Source organism: Triturus cristatus, chromosome 1_2 (genome assembly GCF_964204655.1).
Source record: "Triturus cristatus chromosome 1_2, aTriCri1.1, whole genome shotgun sequence".
NCBI classification, from domain to species: domain Eukaryota; kingdom Metazoa; phylum Chordata; class Amphibia; order Caudata; family Salamandridae; genus Triturus; species Triturus cristatus.
This window is the reverse complement of record NC_140580.1, coordinates 85,250,165-85,277,703: the sequence shown is the minus strand read 5'-3', so window position 1 is coordinate 85,277,703 and position 27,539 is coordinate 85,250,165. Positions and strand designations below refer to the sequence as shown.

At 44.4% G+C, this 27,539-nt stretch overlaps 1 protein-coding gene across 10 annotated transcripts in view; it reads left to right on the top strand.

Annotated features, from left to right (window-relative positions):
- Nucleotides 1-27,539, top strand: part of LOC146866846 (scavenger receptor cysteine-rich domain-containing protein DMBT1-like) — a 1,139,300-nt gene that overhangs the window by 143,335 nt on the left and 968,426 nt on the right. For all 10 annotated transcript variants that reach the window (XM_085602006.1, XM_085601995.1, XM_085601984.1 and 7 more), the window contains exons 4-6: nucleotides 2,617-2,649; nucleotides 13,405-13,722; nucleotides 19,624-19,653. In XM_085602006.1, the coding sequence (XP_085458132.1) occupies nucleotides 2,617-2,649; nucleotides 13,405-13,722; nucleotides 19,624-19,653 (381 nt within the window). The remainder of the gene's footprint in view (nucleotides 1-2,616; nucleotides 2,650-13,404; nucleotides 13,723-19,623; nucleotides 19,654-27,539) is intronic.

Genomic DNA, 27,539 nt, shown 5'->3' with positions numbered 1-27,539 from the left:
CCGGCAGAGACCGGGATCACTGTCAAAACTGCATACTTCAAATCAGCAGTCGATCTCAGCATGCAGATTTCCAGAAAAGTTTATAGGTTTGAATGCACAGGACTTTATTAGGACCAGCGAAGAGCCGCATCCAATCAACATCAAAGCCTTCAGAAGCATAGAGTTCAGAATTCGCGTCCACTGAGCTTTCTCTCCTTTGCGACATCTGCACTGTGACCCCACACTCTTCAGCAGCCTGCCGTCATTGAGCCCTGCTTCAGATCTAGCTTGCAACTTGCGTACAGATGACTAGTTGATGACCCCTTTTAGGTCGAGCATTCAAGACCTATTGTATATACTTTAGTATATACTTATATGTGTATGTACTTTGTGGGCTCTGGAGATCAGCCCTAGGACTTGTCTGCTTCCGCTTAGGGACTTTTTTTTATGTTCAACTGCTTCTATTTAACTGTCTTGATAGAAAACGACCAGTAGGGGTCAGTAAAATACCAGAATTGCTTTCTGCTTGTTCAACTGCCTCTATTTAACTGTCTTGAAAGAAAACAACCAGTAGAGGTCAGTAAAATACAAGAATTGCTTTCTGCTGAGAATCTTTCTTTTTTTTTCTGGCAACTGCCTCTATTTAACTTTCTTGATAGAAAACGACCAGCAGGGGTCAGTAAAATACCAGAATCACTTTAGCATTCTCTAGATTCCAGACCATAGAAATTGTCTTCCACAAGCACTCGTAGACAATAATATTTTTTCAAAACCTGTATTCAGTGATATGACCACCGAAGGCCTTGATTTTATATGAAAAACGGAGGTTTGGACTATACCATTTCCAGATGAAAGGCAATATTTCTCTCCATGTGTTCCCATACCTGACGTGTCACACAGTTTGGTGCTTACTTTCCCTCCATGTTAAAGATCAGTAGATGTTTCATCAACCAGGCTAATGTGTTGCATAGCTAAAAACATATAAGGTCCCGAAGGCAAGACCGATTGCATTGCAAATGCTTGATTCTCCATAGACATTTCTAAGTCCAAAGAGGAGCTTTCCACTGGCACAAATCTTGTCTCTGAAGTCACCTGGCAATTTGTTGCGGCCAACCTTCACTTTTACTGTGACCTGGTATTGCGTGACCAGATAACTGCAGTTGGCATTTCGTGCTTTTTAGCAGTATTTTTAATTTGAAATGTAAAAAAATCATATCCCCAGTTCTGCTTTTTGGATTTGTGTTGTTTTGGAGTTATTTTATATATTAAAGTATTCTCTATTGTTCGAAAATTGGTTTGGGAATTTTCATGCGTTAAATTTTCAATTTATTACTGTTTTTGGTACATCATACATACTTTAAACATTGCCTCTAAGTTATTCCTAAATGGTGTGTGCCAAGCTAATAGAGGGTTATGCGCAAGTCTATTTAGGGACTTTAGAGGTTTATCCTGATTATTATTTGAAGTGGGCTCTCATTCCCCTCAAATAATATCCCAATCAATTCTTTACAAGGTCATGTCAAAAGACGGATATGCCTCAACTATAAATCTGCTACAGTGAACAATTCATCATCTCATGACATGACATGGGGACAGCAGTCACCCATATGAAATAAAGGTCTACTTTGGGTGAACTCCTTATACTGCAGAAGTACTCATTTGAGCTGAGGTGTAACAACACAAGCATGTAGAGCACATGCTTGGGGACAAGCAAAATGATACACAATATGGCATATGCATGCTAGCTATAGTAGGGATTTCAACCCTGCAGCTGGTAAGTTGGTTTTAGAGAACACCCATTCTGCTGTGGTTATGTGAATTTAAAGTGATACTGCGTTAGTTGTATTTTCGTGTTATTGCATACTTTTATTTGTGTAGCCTTAATGCCCAACTGTTGATCTTGTTAAGGAAAATGCCAACATCAATTCTGGAAATAACAGGTTATGAAATCCCTCTAGGGAGCAATAAAAGTATATACACTTTGACACTCACCTGTAGTAGCCCATTAGTGAACTCTTTCTCACTCTTACACTGGTAATTGCCTTTGACGCATCTCCAAAAGTGTTGGTCTGTTTGGGTACAAACACTCTAGATGTGCAACAAAACACATATGGTTTAATCTTAGACCACTGGTGGCTACTGGAACTCAGTGATCCAATGTGGCCCTAAAGACTGCGATTACTTTGCCTGCCTCAGCTGAAGCAGCCAGTGGGGACTTCTTTCCTGGTGCTGGGCACTGGGTGAGACAAATGATAAGTTTCAAACCTGAGTGATGTTTGAGATGAAACTATCTCTGCCCAGTAGATTGCCATTTTCTGAGATGGCAAACCTCTATTAGACTGGTACATAAAAAGGCTGAAGTCCCTGAGATGGGAGGGGTTTATGGGGAGGAGTTACTGGTACCTTACGTCTTACACTACTCGTGGATATTTGAAGTCCTATTTCAAATATTTAAACATTAGATTAAATCATTATAGAACATTCATTGAGGTCTCTGCTTTCTGTTTTAGGATAGATTTCTAATTGCAGTTAAAATTCTGTTTGTGTTCTGCTTCTGTGGTGTAGTCATGGGGCGGAATAGGAGTTCTAGAAACCTGCCATTTGGCTCTAACACAAGTTATTTCTGTGTTTTCACAGGTTCTTCAAGCACCCGAGCGCCACCCGTTACAGGTATACCTGTTTTGCAATTTTTTTTTCTGTTTCTGTTGTAATGCTTCTCCTTCCTTTGTGCTGTCTGTAAATTCAGTTTGGCAGCAGCTTTTTCTTGCATGAACTCTGTGCCAGCAGTCATTCTTAGATCCACCTCGTGTACCTTGATTTCATTAACTTCAAGAATCATCATTAGTTAACACAAAGATTATTAAGAATCATCATTAGTAGGTAGAGAGTTGATTTTTCTTTAAACTCAGAACTTGTCATATGTCCATCCTACTTTCAGCCTGACCACTGACTCCTAATCCTGCCCTCACTAGACTGAGCGCAACCCCATCAGTTCCAGAATACGCCCACCCATCATACCCATCCTCTCTTAATTTAGACCACACCAATAGGTGAAAACATTTTTGGTGAATAAAACCTAACCAGAAGGCACAATTTTTGATGGGAGTTAATCATTGGCTCAAGGATAACTTTTTGGGAGCAAAGTATACCTAGATTTTTAACTACACAGACTTCTCAGAGGGGTGTATTTGCAATTACATTTTGATCTGGTAAAATAACTATTTTTTTTTTTAGATATTTGAGCCACACCAGTGGTTAAACCACAGGTGGGAAGGTATTGACCAAAAGGCTCTCACTGTTATTTGATGCTACTCAGCTCTCAGACTCACTCAGAGCACACTGGAGAGAATTATCTTTTTTGAAATGCATTTATTATTTTATTTTATATATTTGTAGGTATTTGTTATATGTAATTATTATTATAATACATTTTCTTTTTATATATTTTATTTAGTAGAGTTTTATTATTTACTTATTTATTTATTTATTTATATATATATATATTTTTAATATATTTATTTTGATTTAATTTTTGAACTGTTAGAGTGGGATTAGTAATTTTTACCCCTCCGCTATCCAAGACTTTCCCTACTGTTGCACTCACTGGAGTGGGAATAGTAAATGTAATCCCTCCGCTATCCAACACTTACCCTAGTGTTGTATTCAGTTGAGTGGGAATAGTAAATGTAATCCCTCCGCTATCCAACACTTACCCTAGTGTTGTATTCAGTTGAGTGGGAATAGTAATGTTTACCCCTTCGCTATCCAACACTTAGTACTTACCCTAGTGTTGTATTCAGTGGAGTGGGAATAGTTATTTTTACCCCTTCGCTATCCAACACTTTCCCTCCTGTTGTACACATTGGAGTAGGGATAGTAATATCTACTCCTCCGCTATCCAACATTTTCCCTAGGGTTGCAGTTATTGGAGTGGGAATCGTAATTTTTACCCCTCCGCTATCCAACACTTTCCCTACTGTTACACTCACTGGAGTGGGAATATTACATTTGACCCCTTTTCTACTGGTGCACTGACAGTATTGGGAAATTTAAGTGTTATTTTTTTTTAATAGTTTAATGTTTTAATGTATTATAAAATGTTGTTTATTTATATTTTAAATTATTGATATATATTTTTTTATATCATTTTAAACTTTTAAATAAATTAAAAATAATAGTTTATTAATTGTTTAAAGTAAATATATATGTATAAATAAGTATGATTGTGTGTTTATCTTTTTTTAATTACATTTATTTGGTATATTTTGCTAAAATATATATTACATTTATTTCATTTTGTTAAAATGAACTTTAATATTTAATATATTTAATATATATTATTTTATGTTTTATATATATATATATAACAATCGTAGTCTCTATTTCTTCATCGATATTTCTTACATCGAAATTTGTCACATTGATGTTGTGTCAGTGAACCTTTTTAGTGATGGCAAACCAGCTGCCTTTACAATACTTCTCTTTAGCTGCCAGTAATCTATCCATACATTCACGTTACACATTGAAATATTTCTAAAGCCCACACATCAGGCAGTTAGGTTGAGTATATCCCGTCTTTGCATAACATCAGACATATGGTTATAACTTATTCATCCTCATAGCTGTCTTACTAAACTATGCAGATTTACCAATGACATCCAGTTGGGCTCTCAAAGTTGGGATTAATGGCAGAAACACGAGCACCACAAATATTATTCGGCTGAAATGAACAGCTGAAGCCCTGACCTCGACATGGGGTCAGCCATGTAAAAAAGAATTTCACTATACTCTAGTTAGGTCTAGTACTCAGCTAAGGAATGTTAGAAATGGGGTTTCTGGTTGTAAGGGTATACACCCTTTACATGCAGGAACCACCCCTCTAGTCAGCGTAAGCTAGATACACACTAAAAGATAACCTGCACTTACCTGCTGGTAGCTTGGCACAGAACAGTCAGGCTTATCTAAAGGGCAATGTGTAAAGTTTTTGTGCAACACACATGCACACCACAAAAAATACTCCACACAGGGTTAGACACATATATAATATTTTTTATGAGTAAAATAAGACCAAAGCGAGAAAAATCCCAAAAGTAGAACTTGAGTTATGTGTTTTTAAAGATTAAATCAAACTGGGGACATCTGGCTGCGCTAGCCCAGGTTAAAGCCATAGCTCAGGTTAACTGCTACAGGACTCATGCAGGTCCCACTGAAAAAGTACCTTGGATGGAGGAAGCGTTGAAGACTTGATGTGAGGAGCAGAGGAGGCAATGCTTCGTCGTCAATCCCATGGATGTAGGTGATGTGTCAGTTGCTATTCACGGTGTCGATAAAGACTTTGTCGATGAACCCCTTTACGATGCATGCAATGCGTCATCGACCCAAGCAGTCTGTTGCCTTCAAGCTGTGCAGTCCGTTGAAGTAGTGTTGTCGAGCGGCAGCCACATTAGCAGCGAAGGGAGTTGAGTTGGTTCCGATCAGTGTAAAGCCATTGATGCATCGGTATTGATGGATCAGCAAAACAGAAATCAGTTTTCAAGGGCCCAGGACTAGATTGGCATTACCTGGCAGGACAGTACTCACAGATGGCAGAGTCCAGGTGCTGTTGAATGGTTGAAAGAAGTTTTTGATGACTTTGAGACTTTAGAACAGGGGGCAAGCCCTTGGAGTCACTCTGGGTTCAAGTGAGATGGTCCAATCCTTGTCCTCAGCAGTGCACAGATCAGCAGGCAGCAGGCCAGCCCAGCAAATCAGAAAAACATTTCTTCCAGAGTAGCAGTCCAGGAAAGTAGCAATCCTTGTAGCACAGCAGTCTTTTCTCCTATCAGAGCTCTTCACAGGCCCAGTAGCAGACTGTCTCGGTATGGTCAGAGTCCCAATACTTATACCCAGTTGTGCCTTTGAAGTGTGGGTGACTTCAAAGAAGGGTCTTTGAGATGCACATAGGTCCTTTCTTCCAAGCCCTGGAGCCAGACTATCAGTAGGGGGTATGAATCACTTATATCGTTTTCCAGAGTCTCTTGGAAATTTTCTGATGAAGACCCTCAGCCACACTGTCACTGCAGCTTTATATCTTGGTTCTCTGCTTATTTGATTAAGTGGGATGAATCGTCATAGGATCTTGGCACCTGAGTGTCCAGTTCTCCAAGTGTTCATCATCCTCCACCAGAAGGGAGACTGTCTGGTATGCAACAGTCGGAGTGGGAAGAGTGTTGGAATAATAAAAAAATATTAAAATTATCTTCTCAGCTCTGTCGTTAGTTTTTATTTTCACAGGGGAGGGATAAGGTTAAACAAGTGTGCTGTGCTTAACTGGATAATTGTAGTTCGGAAGCACCTGGTGAGTGGTTGGATGGCATGTTTCAGCCTGTGTCACCCAAAAGGGTTTGATGGCTTTCTTCAGGACCAAAGGATCCAACTGTCTCAAATTTTGATGGGCTGTGTATGTGCTATGTAAGGTGAGTAAATTCGCTCACCCTATTAGGGCAACAGGTTGTATATAATGACTGTTATGGACATGTGGTAATAGGCCTTAATTTGGACTATTGCTGTTAAGGGCAAGGATAAAATAAGGAAGGTTATTTATTAATAAGCTAATTTATTATGCAAAGTCAAAATATACATAGGCTTATACATTATCGAAACAAATGTTATAAATTTATATTTTTTGCTTAATGTGATGTAGATGTTGTAATGTGTTTCGCAGTGCTGGCGTCCTTTTGTCGGTAGACGTAAAGTATCACAAGCCACAACGAACTTCCTGGTTTTAAAAGAAGGGAAAAAGTACAGAAAAGCTGATGTATAGCGTATTCCTGGAAAATTACCAAAGGTGCATTTGTGTGCCTCCATGAGGATCAAAGTGAAAGTGAGAGAGTTCTAGGAAAAATAGATGTGGTTAGTGTTGGTCTTCGAAGAAGCTTCCTGTCCTCCCTTTTTCTTGTGTTTCTGATTTGGACGTCAATTTACTGCCTGCTTGTGTCCTCCCTTGAACCAATGGGAATTGTCTTGGCGTTTATTCCCTGGTTTGGAGCCATCCTGTAGAGAGTCCCTCTCTCCCTTTGCCTTCGAACCATGCTGCTCAAGCCTCTTATTCAACCTATTAGCTTGTCTGCCAACACTATAATTTTCGCTGTCAATTCTGAAGACATTGCCTAAGTGGGTACAGCACCCTGCCTTGAGTCGCTCTATTACCATCAACTGGTTAAGGGCAAGAAAATCCTTCGCCTCCATTTCTCTCACCCACTCATTCCAATACAAATTTGTATGAGACATTGTACTGTAGTGGTACTACGGTGTAAAAGCGAGGCCCCCTACCTCTTGAAACCAATTGTCAGACTCTGTTTTGGGGTGCCATGAGGCTACTGGGCCATGGGAGGTTAGGTCATTTGCCTCTGATGTCCCAGAGCCTGCCCTATTATGGCTCTGCAGACTGGGCCAAATATAACCGTCACCACACTTCACTGTCAGGGTAGCAAGGCTGACCAGTCACAGGCTTCTCAGAGTTGACAAATCAATCAAGAGACCCAATACATTAAATGCCAAGCCCAACGCTTATCTTTTCAAGAAAGAAATTACTTGAAGCACACAATGGTAATCAGTTCTACACACTACTATGAATAGAAACAAGTCAGTGTCTCTGGGCGCTATGTTGGCAGGTCCCACTCTCTCAATGTCCCTAGGTTATCTCCCAGTTCTGGGTAGTCCCCCTCTATCTCTAGGGGTCAAAATGAGTAGCACGAGTCTAGCACAGATTTAGTTTAATCACCTCCAATATGTGTATATGCTCATTCTGAAGTCTCACCCCCCTTCACAGGGAGGTTTGTTCTCTCAGGGTCACTTTCAGGCCACCCTGTACTCATGGGGCATGCCCGCATACAACAGAGAGCAGCAGCACACTGGCAGATAGGATTGGAGTACCTTTGTCTTTGGACACTGGTATCAGTTCGGCAGTAGACAGGGTTCCTTCTCCGCAGTTGCCTGACACAGTAATCCTGAGATTTTCAGTCTAGTCAGACTGTTGGTAATTTCCCGCATGACAGGACCTTCAATACTTGTGTAATTGCAGCCCTTTATGAGCTGGTCCCGGATTCAACAGATGCAGCCCCCCATGAGCCCATGAGTATGTGATAGATGTTGCACAGCACAGACCAATCTCAATCCCAGCCCAGACTGGGCCTCAGCAATCGCATTGTTGCGGAGTCACGGTTCCCAACTGGACCTGTTGACAGGACTTGTGGGTGCCATTGGATCTCCAGCAGTGTGTTTCTTCTTGGCATCCTACAGCCATCAATGACAAGCTGACCCACATGCCTTCTTGAACATTCTATCCGCCTGCAGAGTAGGCAGGTTCCTTATCTCTCGAAGAAGCCAGACAGGCAGGCTGCCAGATGCTTACAGAAAGGTATATAGCTTCTCTTGCAGGAGATCCAACTTGGAAAATCCCACAGTCTCAAATATAAATTACACAGAACACAGTAGAGTTAGACAGATCTTGAAGAGTCATGAATTGCAATAATTTTATCTTTAAACATCAACTGATGAAAATATATCCAATGAGCTCTCAACTATGTGCTTTTATTTGATATAAATATACTTATAAGTACCAAACAAAAGCTTATAATTTTCATGAAAAACTACTATTTTGTCCAGAAATACTGGCTTTTTTATTTTAAGTAAATACACGTTTGAATCCAAAAAATATCAGTGTCTCACAGTCGGAACAGATTCTGTCTTACATGCCTATCTCTCACCATCACGTGAAAGTAATATCCAGTACGTCCCAAACAGTTCCACCACCTTATGTGAAGGGTGGGCAGCATCATGCAATCGATATCCACATTCTGTTAGGAATTGCTACCACTATGCTAGAGTAAGCATTTTGTCAGAGTTGGACACCACTGCGGGACACAGTGCTGGCTGGCCTAGCAGAAGGACAGCTTCAAGGTCAACATAAGCTAAACAAACTCTTGTGCCACACCCAACCTCTAATACCTGCCTTCCACATCATTGACATGCATGTTTGCGCTAACAAGTCTGCTACGTCAGTCCATAGTTATTCTCAAATTTCAGTAGACTGAGAGTGAGCATGTATGTATATGGCATTCCTTACATTTCATGTGCAGCATTCTCACTCTGCTGAGACTAACATGCCAGTATAGATGAAATCTCAGATTTAGGCTTGCTTCTGCATTACAATGTGAGACTAAGGGGCCGATTCCAACCCTGGAAAAAGGCCGTATGAATCGTCGTACGGAGCATTTTCTCCGTACGACTCGTACCCGGTAAACTGTCCGTACAACCTAGGAAGTACGATTCGTGAAGAAAGCCTATTTCCATACGAATCGTACAAATGACCGTACGGGTAACAAAAACCTATGATTCTGATCCGGAAAAGCCTGTACGCGGCGTCCGTACGTATGTAAGCAGCGTTTTACGGCCCAGCAAGTACGATTCGTCCCTACGTCACTCCGTACGGCTCTTTTTTTACAGGAGCCAATAACAGCTGTAAAAGCTGAGTCCCCAGGGGTACGAGTCGTACAGGCATACACCCCCCGTGCGTTGCGTATGTACGCACCGTACCCCCAGCGCGTATGTACGCACCGTACCCCCAGTGCGTATGTACGGTGCGTACTCCCAGCGCGTATGTATGCACCGTACACCCAGCGCGTAAGTACAGTGCGTACCCCCAGCTCGTACGCACTGGGGGTACGGTGCGTACATACGCGCTGGGGGTACGCACCGTACATACGCGCTGGGGGGCCTGTACGACTCTCACACCGGGAACAACTTTTCCGGGGATACGAGTCGTACAAATTTCGCTTCGTAGCGGGTAAAGTCATTCCCCATGTACGCGACGTTTCCCATACGAATCGTAAATCGGAAAGCCGGTCCAGATCGTACTTGTACCCTCAGCCTGTATTTTTACGATTCGTACGGAAAAGTGTCCGGGTCCGTCTCGTACAACTTTTCCCGATACGATTCGTACGGATCGGGCCGATCCGTATGTACTTTTTCACGTACGAATCGTACTTCACGGGTCGGACGTGACTTGTACGATTTGTACGGAAATAAATACGGATACGAGTCGTACGGAAAAAAAAATACAGGATCGGAATCGGCACCTAAATGTACAAGATGAGAAATGGACGTATCATGTGAATGGCCTAGATCTGGAAGTCACACCACTTTAACCTCATGCATGCATATTCCAACTACTGAGCCTGACACTCTAGTCAAGAGGAAATCTAAGATTCCCTCTGGGTGGCGCTGTCACACTCACGAGTCTTAGATTGAGTTTCATACACATGCAGTGGACCAGAAATTACCTAAATGTGACCCACTTTACGTATCACATGCAGGCATTCCTAAGCTGCTGAGTGTAGCAGTCCAGTATAGAAGAAAGCCAATAGTTGAGATTCCTTCTGGTCTGGGCTTTTACATCCATACTGAGAATAAGCATGCATGCATATGGTGTGGTCTGACCTCACTCAAGGAGTCAAGTAACTTTATTTCTGCCTCCAGGGCCATAAAAGTGCAAATGCAAATAAAAATACATAAATAAATAAATAAAACAGTACATTTCAGCGTAAAAGTTCATGATTCATATGAGAAGCACCATCATTTATGCAATAAAACAATAAAATATCAAATTGCTCGTAGAAAATACAGAAATAGTTCAAAGAGGGCCGTTGGTGTTACTACATGCAAGATATCAAAAAGAGACAAGGGTGTGGCACAAGGGTCAACGTAAAATTAAGGGGGAGGAAGTATTCACACAGCACCCAAGAACTTGCTACTGAAATGGCATAAGTTGGACTGCAGTCTGATTTCACAATGCGAAGAGCAGGAGAGTGGCTGCTTTTGCCTAGGTGTCCACAGGTAGGTGCTAGCCAAGTTTTACGGGGACAGGCATAGGCTAGGCAGGCAAAGAGTATGTGCGAGACACCCTCAACCGAGGAGGTACAAGCTGGACAGACTTCAGTGCCCCGCAAGATCATTTTGAGGTGAAGGCTCTCCGTGGGAGAGCGCCCACTCTGAACTGAAAGTATAACTTCCTGTCCCTAGAAACAGTCACCTGATCCCAATATGACTCATACCCCCACCAAGATTTGAAATCAAGAAAATTGCTGACAAGCTTAGAGGTGGCAGCCTTCCTAGAGTCAGTGTCCACTGTGGCTGCCCAGTAGACCGACTTCAGTGAAATCCTAGATGGAAGGCAAGTGGTAGCGGGATGGTCCCAAAGATAAGACAGCCGAAGGGCGTAAAGCAACTCTTTAATGTTCATAAGCGAATGGACTATAGAGAATTGGTCAGTTTCCATTAGTTCCTGGAGGGCTATAGCATAATGGACGAGTTCTGGGATGGTCCATAGACGCCTCCAGTACACCAGGGGGCGTAAATTGCTGGGCCTTCTCACTCAAGAACAGACACACCTCCACCATCATTTGCATAAGTGCTCTGGATTGTCAGACTCAGAAATCTGAGCATGCACACACATGATGTGGAAGGGTTGTCACTTCTAAACCCACACAATTTAACATCATGCCGTTGCTGACAAACCATTATCTAATGATTGGGCTGTGAACACAGCATGTGAGTGTAATCAAATGTGATCTGTAACTCAGTATAAACCCTGGACTTCCATTACATTACAGAACCATACTCTCCCTATTCCTGCCCATACAAAGTATGAGGGGAAGGGGAAATCTATAACTCAATACAGAAATATTAGATCTGGGAAAAGATGCTGCTGGTTGTAGGGATGGGAATGCCCACTGCATGGTAAACAGGCAGTTTCACCTGCCCAACTGCATTTATCTGGTATCCTGACTTGATTTGTGGCCCTGATGTCATGCTACTCTTGCATGTGCACATAGCCCTAGACCTGACCTTGAATATGACAGGCCCTGGCTTTTTGTACCAAGTGCAAGGACCCACTAATAGTGCCCTCATTTTAGACAGAGGACTACTTTCCCCATCTTTGGGTTTAGCATGTAAAGTGGTGATGGAAGCATTTCGCATTTGAGAATCAGTGGTGTGACCAGACCTTTATTTCTGAGTCACTAGAGGGGAGAACAACTTTCCCACATGTGTAAAGTTCTGCTTCTTGGCACTTGTCTACTGGTGTAGCGTGTGTGGTACCTGCACGGTGCGTATATGTGAGTAAGGGAGGCACCTGGCCTGGGCTTGCAACAGAAGGAGATGGAGGTTGAGGATTGCACTCAGACAGTGGAAGTGCATTGCTCACATTACAGTAGCTGAAGGGAGAAGACTTAGATGCTGAAGTGAAGGGCGTCGAGACAGGGCTCCTTTAGGCATTCTGTGAAGTACTTTGGTTGACAAAGAGCTGCCTCTTTGTCGTCCTGAGAACTTCCATTTCTTGGATAGTAAGGATGAGAGGTGGGACTGCACTCTCTGTTGTGAATGATGGGGGGTCTTTAAGTGAACCCTGGCCCTTTGTCATTCCCCGATTTCTGATTCAGTTGTACTGATGACAGCCAGGTGCAGAAACCTTACACTTCTTTGTGACTCTGTATGCCAGGGGCAGGAGAACTGTGTAACTAATTGTTTCCACTGTCCCTTCCAAGTAGATTGTCATCATAATCTAGGACTGAGAAGATGGAAGCAGATGGAATGTAATATATAAGTGATACAGATGCTATATGAAATTTAAGCACTAATAAAGCAAGTGAAATCGCACTTCCAGATTTTTTCAACTGCATCATATACCCTTGATGTTTTATAGAAATGTTCAGTTGTCACACAGTTTGCTGAATTTTCTCATGGAAGGTAAAGCGCAAAGCCCCCCCCCCCCACACACCTCCCCCGTGGGTATCTTGCATGCTTGGCACACAGTGGAGGTACAGGGGAGGTGCTGGACAATATCGTGAGTGTAACCCATCAGACCAAAGGATTTTTAGCAAATTAAGGAGGTACAAATTTTGCACACTATTTGATAGACATCCATCATCCAAACTCCTGCTCCTGGAGCAATTATGGCTCCCTCTCATGGAGAGCTATGTGCAATTTGTACCACAGATTTATTTCTAATCACTGCTGGACTTTCCAACTACCACTCTTCACTGCTGCATTTCATGTCTCCTCAAGTTTGATAAGTCAACATTTGTGACTAATTATGGCACCCCGCAGCGAGCATTTTGCCCACATTCTGGCACAAAACCTGCCTCCTACATTTCTTGGACGGTAATTAAGTCTGAATGCTGTATCCAGATATTTGACTTTGCAAAACCAATAACTGATTTGTTGTCAAGCAGGAATGAAGGTGCTTTTATTGACAACAAATGAGAAGCAAAAGTAAGTGCAACTCTATGGCATTCTGCAAGCTGTGCATAGTTTAGATAGGCCTTGTTTGTTTCATAGACGCATTGGGGTTCAGCTGTATGATTTAATTCTCTTTAACCTCCACAGAGCCTCCCCATCTTCTCAGACTCGCCAATGGCTGGGATCGCTGCGCTGGACGTGTGGAGGTGTACTACGGAGGTGCATGGGGAACAGTGTGCGATGACGATTGGGACATGAGCGACGCAAACGTGGTGTGCATGCAACTACAGTGTGGAAACGCCTTATCTGCCCCAATTAATGCTCATTTTGGTCCTGGCACTGGCAATATTCTCTTGGACGACATGAACTGCACGGGAAATGAAGCCTACCTGTGGGGTTGTCCAAGCAGGGGATGGAACATTCACAACTGCGTGCATGGCGAGGATGCAGGTGTCATCTGCACAGGTACGTCTAGGAGTGGCAATAAGTGCGTGCATGTAACCCCGCTCAAGTATTTACCTCTCACTGCTATAGAGAGAACTGTGTTTTGGAACCCAGGGGCAGTTGGGCTTTTTTCTATAAACCACAAAAAATGATTATTGGATTAAATGTAGTACTGGAGTTACTTAAGGCTGAAATCTACAGCACCATCTACAGTACCCTTTCCATCACCTACCTGTGACCTGCTTAGTCATCTCACCTCACCCTGAGCATGGCTCAGTGATTTCAGCAGTTGGATGAAACTGTGCTCATGACTGATGATCAGTAAGTCAGATCTGTCAAAACCACACATAGATTACACAAGGCATGAGTAGTTCTTGAAGACTCAGTATTGTTGGAATAACGAGTTGTTTTCATTTAGTGTGAACTGTCTATGATGACTCGGGGTTTTTACGACCAATAAATGGGGTATCTTACAATGGGGTGATCACTGGGAATTGAGCAGTATGAAAAGTTGGAATCACAGAGGTTTGTTCTGGAAGAAAGGGTGTCTAAGTACTCAACTCTGTTGGAGCTATATAATGTTTGCTGAGTGTTTGAGGGGTGTTAATCGGCTCTGGTCTGGTACCTTCTGAATTGCAGCATGTTGTTGTGATGTTCTATTTGCCTTGCACAGATTCTCTCGTGTGTTTGCCTATGGTCCCATTCAACGTTGAAGTAGGAATAATGTGATGCTTCCTCAGTGAGGCCAGTTGGTACATGACATTAACTACCTCCTTTTTTTGGTCTCTCCTGAGCCAGCGCTTTAGCGCTGCTCTGGCGAGAACTATAGTAAGCGGGATTTGGCAGTGCAGACTAATGGCTTTTCAGGCCTACGAATACAGTGCATGTGCGCCGGGCGCGCGCACCATTTGTCAGCCTGCCTGATCACTTTCGCGGCCGCTTTGATGTTCTCAGTGAGCCGCGCGGCCACTGAGAACATCAAAGCGGCTGCGAAAGTGCTCACCATTTGCCACCCCCTCCCTTATCCCACTTCCTGCTTGTTTTGAGCATCTGGTCCTGTAGTGTTGGAGGGGCATACACGCTGACAAATGTGAATGTTTGTTGCCACCACGTCTCTACACACCCATTTTGCCAGTGTGAAGTGGAGCCCTTTTCGATGTCTGGTTGCGAAAGATTTCTTAGGAACTTGCCAAAAGCTGGCGTAGGAATGCAGCCTCCCATTGGTTAACAGTGTCTTTTTGTTTTGTTATTCACTTTGTATTACTTTTTATTTGGTAGCATTTCTTTTTTATTTAGACCGTCCAGCAAGTGCTTGTCCCTCTCGTGAAGCATTGCTGGTGTACACCTCTCTGACTGGCTGCTCCCGTTCCTCCACTTTAGCATCTGTGTTTTTCACCCTTCTTCTCCCTCATCTGCCTGTCCCCTGCCGCTTTCCACTTACCTCTTTCTCCCATGTTATTTTCCAGCCCTGCTTCTCGCTTCACCTATCCTCACCCTGCTTTTTCCCACGCTTCTCCCGTTCTGGAAGATGATGTTAACTGTGCATTACATGGTAGGCATTAAGTTAGTAAATTGCGGGCAGTATTTAATTGTCAGAGTAAAGCAGTGCTTAATTTGTAAAATATTAAGTGCCAGGGCTCTGACCAGGAGGCCACTGCAGCTTGTACCACCCAATGCCACTGTCATCACTGTCAAAACAACTACTAACCATCTCTCTCATGTAAATGCGACAGTTCAGATTATTCCAGGTCCCCAAAGCTAAAGGAATGGCTGGGGAGGCAGGTATTAGCATTTTTTTAAATGTATATGGTTTCCCTAAACAACTGTTATACTGCTCCTCTCTAAATTACATGACCAGCGCCACCTTGTGGCAGACTGCCCTAAGTGTGGTGTTGATAATTAGGTGCCGGTGCTGAGCACCGGAAACCAATTAAGTGCCGGTGCTCAGCACCGGAAAGCACCGGCTCAAATTAAGCACTGCAGTAAAGGTCTGTCAGCACTCCATGTTTCCCGAGGAGAATTTTTTTGTTTAATCAGAAATGTGACCCATTTTCTAGTTCTATGATTAAACATCTAAATGTGTTCTAGGTTGGCTTTCAAGGCGACCTTGTGTGCCCTTATCCGAGTTATCATGCTTTGTTTTTCTCTGGTAGCAGGATGTCGAGTTTCTACAGGTTACTGCACATTAACGTTTAAGGCGATAGGCACTCCGTAGAAGTTGAGCACAGTAAACTCTCTTCAAAGATGTATTTCGGGTTACTAAATAATAGTATCAATGTGTTTGTTAAACACATGTTCAATCCCAGAGTCACTTGGAACTGATAACGTGTTTGCTGTTGCTTTAACCGATGGTACTGGTTTGTTGACCTTGCAAGGATGAATGGTAGGTAGTGTGGGCCTGCTGGGATTCGAGCCCTGGCAATGCAGACTCACAGATCCCTGTTGTATGGAGCTGGCGTTTGTTACACCAGAAGGTCCTGTCTTTAGCCAGCTATCTTTGTGTTGTTTCTGTTACTAACTCAAAACCTGCATGGCAGACACTACAGTATTATGAAAGACAAAACAATTTAATTGATTTCGAAATTAACAACCAAAAATCCTCCAAAGTCTGCTTCTCTGAAAAATATCCTGAGTCGTAGCCCAGAGTTTCTGCGCCTGTTTAGCACACCGTCGCGTTCAACAAATACATTGACATTCATACATACACACATAGATACATACGTACGGGTGGATGATACCAGAGAGCCACCAGGGAACACTCCAGTGCTCATACACGCACAACCAAATCTCACAGTAGTGAATGCAGCACAAGATGTTGTGTTGTGGTTAAATTTGCTTCAAGTCTCCAATGTTGACCTTGAATTTATAATTTCACTATTTTAATCTTTCAAACAAAGATATCCTGGTATAATCTGGTGCCAGTCTATACTGTGCCTGAGCACAGTAGAAAACGGCAAACGTTGCAGACTATCAACATGTCACTCAGATTGAAATTATGAGTCCATTCTATGATGTCAAAACCAAGTCATACACCTCTCTCGACTTTTTTTTTTTTTTTAAACATGCCCTTGACGTACAGGTTGGTGCTGAGATTTTTAAATGTTTTGACTGTCACATTTTACTGCCCTCCTTTTCTCACATTAGGGCAACATTTCATACATTTTGGGGCAGTTAGGCGTGTGTGTGTCAGACACAGACTGGTAATGCATTTATCCAGACCCAGCGCTGATGCACACAGGATAGTGTTCTCTACACATGTTGGCAACTGCACAGATGGCAGTTTGCCCCCTTGCATTTATGAAGGCCCAAACTTTCTCTTCACTGTGCTACACCTTTTCCCTAAAATCTGTTTGTGTTGTGTGCAATGGTAGATAACAGGCACAATAAAAAGAGCCATAGAAATTAATAATAATAATAATATGGCTATCTGCAGTAAATAAACCAAGTGTGCCGACTAGCAAATCACCGCCTAACTTTACTTGGGGGGGCCTACAAAAAGCCTAGGGGGAGAAGAGGACCACAGTCAAATTAATGAAATATGTTCACTGGTGTCCATGGGAGAGCCTGTTCCCCAAGGCCTCTTTGTCACCTCCTACAGAGGGGAGACACCCCCTGCTTGACTGTGTAGGAACCAAATCATTCCTAGTGATTGCCAAAATAGTGACCAATACAAGGGTAATACTCACGTACCCGTGCATTTGTTTTGCTTTCAGTAGATTTCAGAGAGGAATGTTCGATCATGCTAGTACTGAAGATTTACACTTGTAATTTACTTGGACGACTTGATATGCCGATTCCTTTGCAATTCATGCCTGCAACAGCAAGGTAATGTTTCTGTTTTTTAGGTCTCGGCTAGACAGTGCATGCGCTGTCTCGAAGAGACATGTTTATTCTGTGGGCTTCAGCCCACCTAAACGTTTCCCATTTGGTCGCTCTATTGTCTGTCTCATATTCTTGGTCACCGTTGGTCCGTGGCATGCATGGTCATGCCTCTTCTTGTGTTTAGTTTTCCCCTAAGAGCATGGACCAAGTACTTGCAAATATCCAGTGCTACAGTTTTTAGGACCATTTTAGGACATACTTTTTTCTTTGTTTTTCAGCACTCTACACAGTGCTTGTGCTTTTACCAGCTCAGTCTCCTCCCACCCGCCCTCTTGCCCTGTCTACAGATCACCCCCTCTCCCATCAATGCTTTTCCCTTAGTTGCGCTTACCCTGTTTTCCCCACCTCCTCCCTCTTGTCACTGCTTGTTTCCAATTCCAGCACTTGATAGCAAGCACACCGTTTTCGGGAGTAGTCCTGTGATAAGTGTTTTGCGCATTTCTATTGGTTCCTCCCTCCAGCAGATTACCCTAGAGAGACTAGCTATCTGCAATCTTGCTTTCTTCTCCCAATTCCTTACCCTAACAAGCATTTGCAATGCAATAGGTCTCGCATTTGTGAGAGTTTGAGCTATTGGCATTGAAAGTGACAATGCCTTTTATGTATGTGTTTTAAAAACTTGCAAGCGGTCGTAAACACGCACTTTTCTACATAGTCGTTCCTTAGGAGAAGCAAGGCTGGCAGTAACAGCGCCTCGTTTACTGCCAGACTTGCTTGTCATAAGCAAGGACTACAAGTACAAAGTGCTTATTTACGCACCGCTTTCAGGTTTTCAAAACACATAAATAAAAGGTATTGTCATTTACAATTCCAATAGCTCAAACTCTCGCAAACGCGAGACCTATTACATTGCAAATGCTTGTTCTCCTTTATCTCCCCCCCTGTCTTGCACTTTGCCCAGGGACTGTCTGGCGAATGCCCTTGAATATACAACAGCGAGGTAACACATAATGATGGGGCACCCCTGCAGAATGTGATGAGGGGCCCCTGAGTCTCCCATATCTCACAGATGTTTATTGACCTTGCCCTGATTCAGGTCCCCCTGAAGGGTTGGGAGCCCCTAAAGAGGTTGGCCCCCCACCCCGCAGGGGATGCAGGGGCTTGTTTTCCACCCCTGTCACATAATACACACTATAGATGTTTAGACTATGCCCTTGTTGTGTTATGCACTGTGGGCTTAGGGCTGCTCACTTTTTTTTAGACTTTTGCATTGAAAAAAATGTGTTGAATGTTTTACTACATGAATAGTTTCAATGACAATAATTTAATGGAACATGAAATTTGGGCTAATAAACAGATCAATTGTGAAAGACACATTTGGCTGATCCTTTTTTTAGTGGACACAGCCACAGTGCACATGTTCTTCAAGTTTCTGCTTCCTATGGATTGATGGCTGCATACAAGAGGGGATGCTCCCTATCAGCACAGACTGTTATTTGAACATGTACTCAAGCAATATGCTATATGATTATTTAACTACTCACAAACTAGCATTGCTGCTCTCCTCTGATGAGATTAAACAGCGTGAGATATAATATACATTACAGGTTGCTTTGAAGCTCAATGTGAGGAAATGTTTACCACTAAATAACTATAGTGGACGCAATTAGGGCTCCCAGTTTTTACTGATTTTTACAGATAATTACAGACAGAAAAACATTTATATAGAACTCGGCATGTTCTTGGGTTCGGATTTTTATAATACATTTCTTTCACTGTTTGCCCCTAAAGGAAAACATGTTCTTGCATATCTGTGTAACTGAAGTAGGCCTGCAATTTCTCCTTCGGTTTGCCCGAATGATCACATCCTGGGGGTTGATAGTTCGTTTGAATTTAAAACTCTTTTTACATGCTCTTGTAGAGTTTGTAAGCAGGGCTCTGAGTCCTTCTTGGGGACGTGAGATAAGTAACGAGTAATATATTTCTTGCAACACCGTTTTGAAACAGGACAACCACTGTAAATCTGCAGGCTGTTACAATATTCAATTTACTTCCTGATGTCATCATCTCTAACATGATGTTCTATTTCTGTCTTCACAGCTGCTCAGAATTTGACCGTGAGCCCCTCAGGTAGGTTTCTCAGCTGTTTCTCATTGTGAAATAAAATAGCCATTTTCAGTGACATGCTTGCTTTAACCATCCACTTTCGGTGGATTAAGTATCCCTGGGCAGGGGCGTAGCTTGGTGGGGAGGGGGTTGTTTCGGGTGCTACACCCCCGCTAATAAATGTATTTTGGGTACAGCTGCTTTCAGTCGGGTATGGTGAGGAGTCTGTCGGAATTCATCAGACAGTTATACGTACACACAAAGAAACACGCATACAAGCTCTCCCTCTCTCTTTTTGAAAAGTTTTGAAAGAAGTTGGTTCATTTCCAAAATATTGGTTTTTTTCTCACTTAGTATCCCACCCAATCTATCTTTCTCTCCCTTTCACTGCCTCTTAATTCCCCCTCATGCGCCCTGCTTGTCCAGTAATTTATTTTAAAATAATATGCCAATGTGATTGCTGGAAAATCTGGACTAATCTGGACCGACCTTTGAAAAAGAAGAGCACAGCGAACTCACTTGATACAAGCAAACTTGAATCGATATTTTTATGTGAGTTATTTAATGTAACACATACACTTGCCTATATCCAATTGCAGGGAAACACATTGAATGCAACACTCCAATATCAGAGAAAATCATGCCTCCTCCTTTTCTCTGTCTGTTGGACTTGGACCTTTTTTGCAGGGTCATCCCTGAACTTTTTGCCTTCCTCCTGTATTTTGTCTGACCTGTTTTTGTTGGTTTTCTGACTCTGGGCACTTTACCACTGCCATTGCAGAGCCTATGTGCAGTCTGGTACTGCCATGCTGACTGGGAAAGTGCACCCACTTGCCAGTCCCTAAACCTTCCCTTTTCTGCATATTAGTCACCCCTATGGTAGGCCCAAGGGCAGGGTGCATTGTAAGTATAAGGTAGGACATGCCCTGGTGTGTGTGGCATGTCCTAATAGTGAATTACAGCCATTTTCGTTTTTCACTATTGCAAGGCTACCTGCTCCCCATAGGCCAGAATGGGCAGTTTGATTATTACATCTTATAATGCTAACTGACTCAGGGAACATGGTAGAAATTTGAATTTAGTATGCCTGAACTCAGAATGATAAAATACATCTTTTAGTGAAGTTGGTTTTAACATTCTATGTATGAAAATACCACTTTTAGAAAGTAGGTATTTTCTTGTCTAACCATCCAAACCTACCTCTGCTAGGCTGTGTATTCCTTGTCTGGAGTTTGAGGGACAGGAGCTGGGGAATTCCAGGGGGCTGGGGAATTCCCGGAGACAGGGTGAGTCAGCACAGGGCTGAATAGAGAGATCTGCATCTAGATGGGTGGGAGGAGTTGCACCTGGGACCTGAATAGGGCTGTGCCTTCCCTCCACAATGGTGGCTCCACCTCCTGTGGTGCGTCTGATGTCCCTGCCCTGCACTCTGAAAGGAAAGAAGGAGTCTTGTCAACAAAGTACTCCAGGACTGACCAGAACTGGTTTAGACTAGGCGAAAGGCTTCTCTGCCTTAAGAGAACAAAGAGAAACTGGGTATAAATATTGGGACCCAAACCCAAGAACTTTAGATCACTTTGGGAAACAAGAAGAAACCTTTGCTGAGGAGTGGAACCAGAAGAAACTGAGGAGAGACTATCCCTAAGCTGAAGTGCTGCTTGGGGGATTGGCCTGCAGTGGTTGCCTGACTGCCAAAGAAAGGAGAAAGGACTTTGTGTGCACTTTATTCAACTTGTGAAGGATCTCCAAGGTCTTGGAAAAGAGCTTGCCTCCTGCTGAAGTCTCAGGGCCAACAGACTTCACCCACCAGCTCCTCAAGAGTTATTTTGAAGTACCTGCAGTTCTGCTGGACTTTTTGAGGTCTTGCGTGTCGCAAGGAGCTGGAAGCGCGACTCAAGAACAAGATGCGTGTCGCCGGACTGCCGCTGCCGCTTCACAACACGAAGCGCCTCGCATCGCCGGAGAAGAGGATCGACGTTGCATCAGACGCCGGCGCATCTTTGGGAAGCGTGTCACAGGGCCTGTCGCGGCTCATCGCCGGAGAAGAGGATCGACGTCGCATCAGATGCCGCTGCATCACCGGGAAGAGTGTCGCAGGGCCTGTCGCGGCTCGCATCGTTGTGGAAGCAACTCGCATTGCCAGGGGAGAGGATCGATGTCGCATCAGACACCGCCGCATCACTGGGAAGCGTGTCGCAGGGCCTGTCGCGGCTCGCATCGTGAGGAAACATCTCGCATTGCCGGAGAAGAGGATCGACGTCGCAGCAGACGCCGCCGCATCACCGGGAAGCGTGTCGCATCGAGAAGAAAGTGCCATCTTTGTTTCTTTGCACCGGATCTTCAATGCATCACCTTCCTTGCAACACTTTTGTTGCCCTGCGTGCCGCATCTTAAGGTACATTGAACTCTGAGTGTCGCATTTACCATCTTTAAAGAACTAAGCTAAAGTCTACCATTTTAAAGTACAGTATTGTGGATTTTTGTTGTTTGTGGTCTTGTGATAAGTCTATATAAAGAATACTTATTTTTGATATAAAACTTGTGTGGTGTCCATCTGTAGTGTTGTCACTTGATTACTGTATGTGTTCACAAATGCTTTACACACTGCCTCTGAGATAAGCCTGTCTGCTCGTGCCAAGCTACCAAGGGGGTGAGCAGGGGTTATTTTAGGAGTGTACCCACTTACCCTGACTAGACGCAAGGGTCCCTATTTGTCACAGGTACCTACCTATGCCAACTAGAGACCCCCAAATCTAACACGGTCACTCTGGTTGCTACTGCTTCTTGGAATGCTCTTACAACCCTCTCCATAAATGTCTCATAAATTGCCTATGTTGCCTGCGTACTTTGTTTTGTAAACAAACTATATTAGAAATTCAATACAGTGGCAGAGGACAACCAGTAATGTATGCACATATAATCCAAATCACAGAAACATCTACATATATACCAACCACCTGGTGATTAATAACAAGCAGAAGACACCTGGAAGAGCCAAATCCGGGTACACATATTATGAAATGTCAATCACTCCAGGGACGCTGGAGGAGTGCCCAGCCGTCATCCCAATAGAAAAGGGGTGGGGGTTGGTGTCCTGTTATCATTCGGGTGTGTATTCAACTTCTCCCTATCCCTCCCATCACCTCCCATGGTGTCCGCTCTCTCCCCTCATAAAGTCAGATGAAGGAACCTAGTGTATGTAGGAAAGCACCTAAGTCCACCACGCACACCTGGGTCCCGCCAGCGCTCAGGTGCCACAGCAGTTCTGTGGGGGTTTAGGCTAGTTCTGCAGTGCCATGTCGGGCCAGTGGTCAGAGGGAGTTTAGTCTTGGGCTATTCAGTGGTCACCTCTCACCACCCTTACTTCAAATAGAGAGCCATCGCTATTGGCTGTGTTCCCCTGTAAGTCAGCTTGTCTCCCAAGCTCATGAGGATCCCTCCTGCCCTGGCGTGCCTCCTGCATCAATGCACCTTCTTCCCAATCCACAACTGCAGGAGGTTTGCCCTCCAGCGCTCAATGTGAGAACCCGTCTGCTGTTTCCAGTGCATTGTGATTACACACTTAGCCAAAACAAGGTCCAAGTCTATGAACCGTGCTGTGATTATGTGTTTAACTGGTTGGGGGTAAAGGCATAATAAGCAGAATTTATGAGAGGAGGTTAGGGAGTGGTCTGTGGCCACAGCTAGCAGGCACACCACTTCTGTCCAGTAAAGGATTAAACTACTACAACTCCATAATGTGTATGATATCCCCAATACCAGAATGGCAACGAAGGAATTCAGGGTAAGCCGGCGGGAAATAGACGCTTGGCTTCTGGGGTATGAGGTAAGCTCGATGAAATATGTAATAGTGCATGAGCTTGAAATGAAACTTTCGGTATATTTTGGTTGCTGCCTCCCAAATATTAGCCCAATCTCCATCTGTTATGGCATAGCCTAAATCCTCTGCCCAATGTTCGCACAGTGATGTGAGGGGTGAGAGCATGTCTGCATGTATTGCACTGTATATGCCCAAAACTAACCTCCAGATGTTACTAGTATCGCAGAGAAATTGGCAACTATGGAGCAGCTGTGGTTTTCCATGCACCTACTCCATGATTTACGCACCATTAGGATCCCATACTAAAGGAACTGCTGTGCAGGGAGGCCAAACTCCTCGCGCAGAGTTTCAAAGGGGCGCAGGATGCCATCTGCATATCATGCATCCACCTTAGCCAGGCCTGCCTCGGCCCAGTCCAGCAGTCGACCACTCTCAACCCCTCTGACTTGTGCAAGGAAGGCCCAAAGGGAGAGGTTCGGAGAATATGGGGATTACATTTGTGCCTATCAGAGCACCTTCAACCAGCAGGACTGAAGTACCAGCAGCTCCTGCGGTTGCTGAGTGGGGGCCTTCGATTAAATATGAGGGCCCATAGACAAGACTGGTTGGGAGCGTCCAGCAGTTCCAGCTGCCCCGGGGCTCCCCGCACTCTGAGCTATCCTAGGCCACACTGCAGTTGCACTGCCTGGTAATAGGCCTCAAAATCTGGGGCATTCATCCTTCTGTCCGACGAAGGTCTTTGTAATTTAGCCAAAGCGACTCGGCGTGCCATCGACCCTTATTCCAGATTAAATCCACCAGGTCACGTCGATGTCCCGAAATGAATGCCACAGCACCACAATTTTGAGGACTGCTAAGAGTGTCTATCCTGCCCGTGACCGATAAGGTCAGCGTCTTCCAGCAGCTTGTCTTTGCCCGGAAGGCCGCCACCACTGAGCCTATATTTCCTCCAATATGTCCGTGTCCGGGATCATATGGTATATTCAGACCCCTAAATACTTCTCTGCATCTTGCTCCCACTTCATGCCACACAAGGTTGGGGTCTCAGTTCTAACCTCGTGAGCAGGGTTCAGCCAATTAGCACAGAGGCCTGAAACCTCCCCAAAGGACACAAGCAGATGTACCGCCCTTTATTTCTGGCTCTGTGCGCTGGTCCCCCAGGTAAAGAACCATTTTATCGGCATATAGAGATGTATGGAGCAAGAGTTTGCTAAATGTAATTCCCATGTACGGGTGCCCGCTCCAGGTAAGGGGCTCCACTTCAAGAGCAAAGATTAGGGGAGACAGCATGCAACCCTGGCGGTTGCCCCTCTCTACTGCACATTGGTCAGAGATCACTCGTCCCATCCCGATCCGTGCTACCGGGTGCGTATATAGCAGGAAAGTCCACTCAATAAATCGGCGCCCTAGTCCCATACAGATTATGACAGTGCAGAGAAAATCCAATTCAAGGCTGTTGAAGACTTTCTCTATGTTGACAAACATGAGGCCAGCAAATCCAGTAATGAGGAGATATTTCCCAGAACCGCCAGTAAACACCGAATGTTGATTGTAGATTGATCTGTGGGACTCAAGTCCCAAATGTGGGGTAGTAAGCGCTGTGCTAGTATTCCACTAAGGAGTTTATAATCAACAGTTTATATTGACAGCAGGCCGTCACGTCAGTAGTAGACCTCCTGGGTTTAGGCAGGGGAACAACAAGGGCCTTTTAAGTGTGAGGGGCAGGGCTTGATTCATTAATGCTTTGCAATACAGTGCCATTAGTCGGGGGGCCAACAGTTCCAAGTAGGTGGCGGAAAACTCCACCAGAAGGCCAGCTGTCCCTGGGACCGTGCCTTGGGCCATACGGTGGGCTTCAGCTTGGATTTCCTCCTTTGTTATGTCTCCCCCCCCAGTGCCTCCACCACTTCTGGCAGAAGTCAGATAAGAGAGAGATCTCTGAGCCACTCATGGCTCGGTCCTTCATCACAGGCCCCCTTGCTAATCGACATCTGGCATTATAGTTGTCGAAGGATAGTTAATTTTGGCCTGTAAATGAACCTGGTCCCCATGGTATCCACTAGCTCCAGGATCAGGGAGCCCTGCCGGGCGGGGTTAGCCATCCATGCCAGCAGGGGCCCTGTCTTGTCCCGCTCATTGCACGCACAGATAATATATTCTTTGTAAATGAAGCAGCAGAGACACTCTACTTCTTCTGCCTCCCTTTCTTTCTCTTCCAATATGGTTTGGTGAAGATCTGGTCTCTCAGGCAGTGCCGGCTGTAGTTTCCTAAGAGTCTCCTCATGCAGAACAGCCTCTCTCAAGAGGGTTTGGTGCACCTCCACTGATGATTCTAATATGAACTGCCCTCGGAGGACAAGCTTAAATGCCTCCCATTCAGTTAGGATTGTGGAGCCAGTGCCCTCATTTTCAGCAAAGAAGTGCTGGACGGTTTTCCGAACCATTTTGTGAAATGCAGGGTCCTCCAGGCTGGCAGTTTTTTGGATGCCAGTTCGGTATGCATGGTAGGTGCCCAGTACAATATCAACAGTGAGGGATTCCGATCCAAGATGGTTCTGGCCAGGTTTTCTATGTCAGCGTGAGGCCCCAACATATTGGAGGAGCATAAAAAGTCATCGAGTTGGACATGAAGGGCATGCACAGTTGAATGGAAATAGTAATCCCGTTCTAGAGAGTGGAGATGGCACCAGCCATCGAACAGGCCCCAATGCATTTGCCATGCAGAGAACCTCTTGGCCACATTAGCGATAAAGGAATCCCTCACTGGAGGTTGGAAGTGATCTAGGTCCACGTTAGCAACACAGTTAAAGTCAGCCCCTATAAGTAGCATGCACGGCAGCAGAGGGGTTAGAACGTGGGACAGCATATCAAAGAACAGAGCACGTAAACATTGACTGGAGAGATATCCCGGCTAGCCAGGCGGCCCGTAACATCGGAATAGCACCCCTCGGGTTCCACCCTTTCACTTGTAACCTGGCCATACCAAATCCCCTCTGGCTTAGGCGGAGTATGTGATGTAGACCCCATGCCATCTCCATCATTTGTCAGTTTAGTGGGATTTTTTGCAAACGCGCTATGTGAACACCTCTGCACCGCAAATAGGCTTGCACTTTATAATGCTTAACCATATTGTTCAAGTTTCTGACATTCCAGCAGAGAAGCTTGTAGGTAGGAATGTTCCACCCCATTGTCGGGCAGTTCCTTGTAGCTGCGTTTCCTTCAGGTACACTTAGGTGAACAACAGCGCTGTTACCATGGCCAGTCGTGGAGGAGGAGAGAACAGACATTCAGTGCAACCCATACTATAAGAACAAAGAACCCCCATCCCAGTACCCCTCCCAGGACAACAAATGTAACATCCCTCCCATCCAAACAAGAATACTCAATCAAACAAACTTGCAGGCCAAAAGATCACCTACACTTCAGTACATGGGGTGATAGGAATAAGTGAGAAACCCTGAAGAAATAGGAGTCTCAGTGGGGTGTTCCCACAACCGGTCTTAAAAAAACAACATGATAACACAGTCCTTCACCATAGGGGCCCCCCGAGGACATCAAGAAGAGCAGAAAAAATAGGGGAGGAAAATAATACACCTCCATACAGGTTACCCCCCAACCAGCTGCTCCGGTAAATTCAAGGCTAGTTGAGTGAATGATATCAGCTGTCTGCAGAGTGACCTGTGGCAAATCCCTATGCTGGGCAGGGTCATGCGTGGAGTCAAAGTCGGGCCTGAACCAGAGTTATCTGCCCCATCCCCAGCAGATGGCGAGCACTGACTCATCTCTGATGCTGTAAGCTTGGACACCACCTCCATGGCACTTCTCTGGGCCTTCAGTGTCTGGGCAGCTGTCATGGCACTCCCCTAGCCATGTCTCGACTGATGTTGGAGTCATGGGCCCCTGGCAGCCCTTTGTTCCTCCAAATTAAGTTCAAGCCAGTCCCACATCTCCCAATGCTCCGAGAAGAACACAGCACCTTGAGCAGTATTTATCTGCAAGCGCACAGTGAATAGCATGGCACATTTAAAGTTAATCCCCCTAAGTTTCCACTTAGCTTCTAGAAATTAGGTCCTTTGCTTCTGCACTGCCA